At 49.0% G+C, this 6,509-nt stretch overlaps 3 protein-coding genes across 3 annotated transcripts; 1 reads left to right on the top strand and 2 right to left on the bottom strand.

Moving 5' to 3' along the window:
* Positions 1-351: 351 nt before the first annotated feature.
* SNOG_08469 (hypothetical protein) lies at positions 352-1,707 on the bottom strand (the record flags this gene model as incomplete). Its single annotated transcript, XM_001798728.1, has 1 exon — positions 352-1,707. One exon carries the CDS (start codon positions 1,705-1,707, stop codon positions 352-354), a length of 1,356 nt encoding a protein of 451 aa, XP_001798780.1.
* An 804-nt stretch (positions 1,708-2,511) lies between these two features.
* Positions 2,512-4,908, bottom strand: SNOG_08467 (hypothetical protein; the record flags this gene model as incomplete). Its single annotated transcript, XM_001798726.1, has 4 exons — positions 2,512-2,692; positions 3,308-3,364; positions 3,415-4,528; positions 4,869-4,908. 4 exons carry the CDS (start codon positions 4,906-4,908, stop codon positions 2,512-2,514), a joined length of 1,392 nt encoding a protein of 463 aa, XP_001798778.1.
* Positions 2,725-2,903, top strand: SNOG_08468 (hypothetical protein; the record flags this gene model as incomplete). The annotated part of the gene is made up of 2 exons (XM_001798727.1): positions 2,725-2,790; positions 2,847-2,903. 2 exons carry the CDS (start codon positions 2,725-2,727, stop codon positions 2,901-2,903), a joined length of 123 nt encoding a protein of 40 aa, XP_001798779.1.
* Positions 4,909-6,509: the final 1,601 nt, after the last annotated feature.

The following is a 6,509-nucleotide window of genomic DNA, read 5'->3' as shown; positions in this document are numbered from 1 at the left end:
CTTTATCTTTAGCATAGACCAGGAGACTTTAGATTAGAGGTGATCAAGAGCATCAGTCTGCCTCTGTAAAGTAGAGTCTACTATTTCACTCCTTGAGCTTCTTTCCAATGAAAGAGACTGGTTAAGTAGTCCGCCAATGACGTGTGGTTGTTTTAAAACCCCGCTGGCACTCAGTATCGTTTCCTTCATCGCTCCCTATGAACTGTCTACAACGACGCTCAGCATCAGTCCGACGATAAATTCAAGATACGAACCAGACTGCACTCCTTAAGCTTTTTCTCTATTGCTTCCATTTGAGAAGTATGCTACTGCACGATGCCCGCCCAAATACAATCCACACTCATTTCCCACCTAAGAAGTATCTTCTTCCATTCTCTCCACATCAGTACCCCATCCCTCAATCAAGCCGAACTCAGCACTCACGTCCTCGTACTCCAGATCCTCCACCACCATCTTCGCCACGGCGCGCGAAGCCGTCGCGATTAGCGACATGCCGCCACCATTAAACCCCGCTAGCATCCAGTGTTGTTTCTTTGTCCGTCCCGGCACCCGCCCAATATGTGCCTTCCCGTCCCTCGTCACTCCCATAATACCCGTCCAAATACAATCCGGACTCGCCGCACTATCCTCCCACCCCTGAAACGTCTTCTGCATGTATTCTCCCGTCCAATGTCTCTCCACACCCGCCGCAAACCGCACCGAGTCGTCGAAATTCCCTTTCCAGAGCGCTTCATGCGCTTTGAAAAACCAGGCTCCGCCACCAACCACGATACCGCCGTCAGGACGCGGATTGAGATAGTCGACGCCCGTACTGCTCGCTGGCGCGAAATGGATGTTGTACGTGTTGCTTAGATGCACGTCGACGTGGCGAGACGGACGGATGTGGCATGCCATTCCTTTAACTGGCGTGATGGTATCTTTGAATGCGTCGAGTAAGCCGGCTGTCCAGGCGTTCGTCGCGAACACGACTTTCTCGGTCGTCAGCGTGCCGCGCGGAGTCGTCAGTAGAGTCCCTTGTGCAATCTCTTCCATGTGGGTGACGGGTGTATTGGTCTGCACATTCAAGCGCTCCGGATACCGCACCAGCATCCTGTCCACCAGTCCCGTCACGAATCGATACGGCCAAAGACTTGCGATCTCACTCTCGAAAGCACCCACCGCGTCTTTGATACTCGTTTCCCGCGCAGCATTGTCGGACCCCACACATCTCACATGCCCCGTCCACGCCTCTTCCTTGCCTTTCGCATCGTCATACACGCCTTTAATACGCTCGAATTCTTCTTCGTCGAGAAACACATCCCACGACTTGCGCAATTCAAACTCGCACTCGTCGCCCATGCCCTCTGACTCGACTATGCGCGCCAAATCACTCATGACGCGCCTGACATACGTCTGCAACGCGTTGCGCTCCGAATTCCCCGAAAGTCCAGCGAGCGTTGCGGTTTTGATTTTGACGTGTCCGCCATTGCGCGCCGTGGCGCCGGAACACAAGTCTCGCGCTTCAAGGAGAAGAATGCTAGGTGGGTTTGCGGACTGCAGGAGGTGGTACACAGTTAGTACGCCAGCCATGCCCGAGCCGATGATGGTGATGGTGCATGACTGAGGGAGCGTGGATGTTGAGCGCAGGCGAGCGTGTTTGGAGGGGGGAGTGAGCCAGTATGAGGGGACGGGGTTGGGCACAGGAAGGATTTGAGGTGCTGGTGGCATGTCTTGCAGAAGGATTGCGTGGAGAAGGTGGACTCAGGTGTCTAGAAATGGTCGTATTCAAGGGAGTGACATGTGCTCAACGGATGAATTGCAGCAGTCCGATTCGGTGCTCGGAATGACACGCGCATTCTGCGGCTTACGCGCACCTTCCCGTCTTGTTCATGCGAGTCCGAGCATGGTGTTCCGCGGCATTCATCTCAGCAAGTAGTATGCTCTTGCCGTGCCGTAGGTGGCAAAGTGAGCACTACACTATGACCAGGATCAAGAACTAGTGCCAGAGAGGGCTAGAAGCAGGCCAAGCATGCTGCTGGCACGGGCTTGATTCGAGGCTTGATGTACTGGGATCTCTCGATTGGCCCGGGAGACTTTCAAGTCAAGTTTGGCAGCTTGGATTGAGGTTTGATTGGCACGCTTGATTGCCTATGGGTAGACTATCATCCGTGTTAGGTCTCGGTGTTCTAACCGCTTGGGGATTAGTAAATATAGATGGACGAACCGACGAGATTGATTCAAAAGAGCCACCCAACAATATTCATGGCGCTGGGGGTTCTATATCAATTTCTTCATTGGCGCCGTTGCCGCTCCGGCCTGGCTCTTCCTCCTGCCGAGCAAAGACCCTCGTCCTGACGTACCTTATAAACAGCGCTTTGCAGAGTTGGACTATGTTGGAGCAGCGTCACTGATGGGAGCTTTAACGACTCTCGTCTTGACAATCAACTGGGGCGGTGTCACCTATTCCTGGGGTTCAGGTCTGATCATTGGCATCTTCGTCGCGTCTGACGTTCTCTTCATTATGCTTGGCATTCAGCAGATGTGAGCTCTCTTCACCATGCCTTCCGGCGCCTCATCCCAGTCCAACTCTTCCGCTGAAGGACCGTCCTCATTCTTTTCGCCACCACGGCGGCATCCGGCGCTGCTGCCTTCGTCCCCATCTATTTTGTTCATCTCTTCTTTCAGTTCACACGAAACGACAATGCGTTGGACGCTGGCCTACGACTGCTGCCCCTAATTGTCGTCATGGTCGTAGTGCGTCCTCGCCAATGGAGTCCTCATGAAGATTCAGTGTGGACTTCGTTGAGCGCAGTAAGTCTAGAATTCAAAAAGCCACATCTCACTTTAGGTTACTAACCATAATTAAGGTTTTTAGCGCGATTGAGAGGCTCGGTAAATTTGGTCAGGCAACCGCAATGCCGTAGGTTCAGAAAGGATGGTCATGATGGCATAGATGCGTTATTTTGGTGATGGTCTTACAACATCACGACCAGTACTAACGACCAAATCTTCGTTCCATCTAGAGATCTTTCCAGTTAGTTCTGGATCTCATGGGCACAAATCTTAAATTTTACTATCTTTTATAGAGTATTGAAGATATGGAGGGAATGCGAGACCTGGTTTGCGATGGAAACAGCTTAGAGTCTGCCCTGCATTCTCACCCTACAGTTTAAGAACAACATAAGCCAATCGTATAATTAATCTATACCCAGCTTTGATATCTCCTTTGTGCTCTGAAACGCTTCTCTTCATTATACTGTAATCTTTGCTTCTTTTCTGCATTGCGGTGCTGTTTCTAGGGGGGATACCCTCCCAGCTAACAGCGTACTTTGCAGTCATGTGTGCAATTGCACGTGAGAATTCGATCCAAGCTTCACGGTTCAAGCTGTTAACAGTATCGCCATTCTCATGGTAATTGAACATCGTATGGCACACCCTGCCCCGCCACCAAACATCTCGAACTCTTCTTGGGTCTTGATACCTTCTGCACCGCCGGCAATACCACCAGCAGCAATACCAGCCTCGAGAAAAGGACCGTAGTCAGAACGACCATCGAACTCTATCTCGGTGTGGTTGAGTCCGATGCTATCAAAGTAGGCAGCGAATTCGTGCTCAGCTTCGGCGGAACCGGCGGGGCCAGTGAGGTTGTATGCCGAACCATCACCATCGTAAATTTGATAAGCGAAATTCGGAGATGCCATCATGTCGAAGTCCAGAAGCAGACGGATCTTTTCCTTCTCAGCTTGAGACAATTGCTTGACGTAGTATTCTGCCCCCAAAAGACCAGCTTCCTCAGCGGTCCACCAAGAGAAACGGACAGCATTGACAACAGTGAAATTGGTCAGCTGGATAGCAACCTCCAGTAACGAGATAGTTCCAGAGCCATTGTCGTTGATACCAGGACCAGCAGTGACAGAGTCAGAGTGACCAGAAACGTGTATTACGTTATCATGGTCACCCCCCTTAGTCTCTGCGATAACGTTGTAGGTGGTGTATAGCTTGGCTTCCGAGGTCAATGCGACACTGACGCTGACGCCATTCTCCAGCTGGGCGAGTAGCGCCTCGCCCTGGCCCTGTGTGATACCAATCGTAGGGACGAATGGCATTGCGGGGTCTGAGAAAACCTGCAGCGAGTAGCCCTCAAGTGTGCCTTCGCCATTGTTGTAGGCGATTACTGCAGATGCTCCTTTAGCGGCTGCCAATTGCACTTTAACACCATACGAGCATGTGCCACGCTTGATGAGCGCGATCTTGCCGTCCAACGACTCTGCGAAGTCAGCTTCTTCGCAGCCAAGATTGGGGATCGCAACAAGAGATCCCGTGGCGTTGCCATTGGGGGCAAGCGTAGTTGCAAAGGCCTCAATGGTCTTGTTGTTTGCCGTCAATGTGGCATTGACGCCAATGCTGAGTTCTACGCCTTGCAGTGAAACGTCATAGTAGCTTGTATCCAGATGGTCTTGGATCCATTTAACAGTGGCTTCGTGGCCTGGGCTGCCGATGACGCGATTCTTTCCCTCTGTCGCATACGCGATAGACTGAAGGATCTCTGCTTTCGCGAATAGATTGTCGATGTGGAGTGTGTCTATGAGCGATTCCCACAGACCATGTTAGCAAACAGACGTCATGTACCCTCAAAACCGGACTTACTGATGTGACTTGCGTCCTATATTGGCGCGGCTCAACAGCTACACTTTTAGCAGTCGCTAAAACACACGCGATAGACACTACGAGCGATTTCACAGTAGACATGATATCTGCTCTGCCTGAAATGAGCTTGGATGTTTCTGCGCGAGGTGATTCTTTTCGAGTTTGAGCAGAGGTTCTTCACTTTATAGGACTTAGTAACTGCCTTGTAACCATCGCTGACCTCAGCCACGCACAGGACATACGCCGACCAGAAAAGTTGACGTTGCCGACGTTGCAGAGCATACAGGGTGAGCGGCTCACAAAGGAAGTTGCCCAACTGACCTGCCTATTTGGGCACTGGCTTGCCCTGCGAACACGAGAGGGACCACCGATGCACCAATGGCGACTCCTAGAAAAGCTGTAGGAGCTTAGGACCGTGATAAGAGGTCTTGGTCCGCCCTTGGCATGCTTCGCTGCTGCAGTTGTTTGCCATGAGCTGCCGCAGCAATGTGATAGTACAGGAGCCAAGTGCTGCACTTTGAATAATGGGGCGGCGAGCAACATCATACCAGTCAGAACGGTCTGTACAAGTCCTACCATGTCACCGACCCGAGTACGGTTCTCAATCCATGATAGCGGATGTTTCGATCGTCCTCTGCGTCAACAGCAAGCCGTCCTATTAGCTACCGCGCCTTTGACCTCGCGTGGTCGAGAGGAGTGCGGTACACAGCATGCGCGCGCTGGCTTTGCGCACAACCGTCATGGTTGGACAATGCAATTGCGCACCTGAAGCTGCATCAGTACAACGAGTAGCGACAATGTTCTATGTTCGACGACTCGAGGCGGAACACCTGTATAAGATACCTGCGAAGGGGCTGATACGACGACCGACAATAAGAGCATGCGAGAACTATGTATGCTCAGCTGGCGGTAGTTGCGCAGGTCCCCTTCTTAACATTGAAACTATCATAACGCACTACGTGAATGCTCAAAATCTGCTAACGAGTGAAGACAAAACTTTGTAGGTAGGGCATAATGATATCAGGAACATACATAGCAAATCACAACCCAACTCTTAACATCTGTTACATGACTAGCTTAGCATCTATATATAGTCGATAGCTCTGGGAGACTAGCTCCCTATAACAATATATGCATGCATACTATATACTGAACTGCTACCTATAACAATAGTAGCTAAGAATTAAGACATTGCTCTTAGCAAAAGCTACTAGAAAAATTCTATACTAATACTACTAGCTACAGCTAACGTTCTACTACGTACTAGAAACATACTATAATAGAGTACTCTATCTATTATCTCTAAGCGCACTGCTTACTAGTTTACGCGCATATTATATAGCTATAACTCTTAGTAACTAGAATACTATATAAACTCTACTGCAAGAGCGCTGCCTATAGAGATTCTAGGCATAACTAGTATTAATAGCGCGCTAGAGAAGCTGCTTTTAATAAATGCGCTAGCAGCTTTTAATAAATAGGCTTATAAACTGCAGAGAAAGCGCAACGTAACAGAAAACTAAGACTTATTACTAATAATTAATTATTAATATAGGTAACCTATTCTAAACATATCCTAGACTAACGTAGTTAATTAATAATTATTAGATATTATAGGCGATTAGGCAGTAACTCCTCTCTAGTCTAACTAGTAACTATAGAATACGTACTTTCTTTATTTACTTATCTTTTAGAAACGAGAGGCAGTTTACAAAATAGTTAGAAAATAGTAGTAATAGATTATATAGTTACTAAGAGTAACAGAGCGCTTGCTAATACCTCCTAGAGCTCTATCTTAGACACCTATCTGCTCTATAATACTCTATCTATAAACTTAAGTAATCTAGCTTTCTTATATACATATTATACCTCTCTAGCTATAT

The sequence above is a fragment of the Parastagonospora nodorum genome, assembly GCF_000146915.1.
Source record: "Parastagonospora nodorum SN15 chromosome Unknown scaffold_12, whole genome shotgun sequence".
Lineage (NCBI taxonomy): Eukaryota > Fungi > Ascomycota > Dothideomycetes > Pleosporales > Phaeosphaeriaceae > Parastagonospora > Parastagonospora nodorum.
Note: the sequence above shows the minus strand (reverse complement) of the source record. Positions and strands in the feature narration are given on the sequence as shown.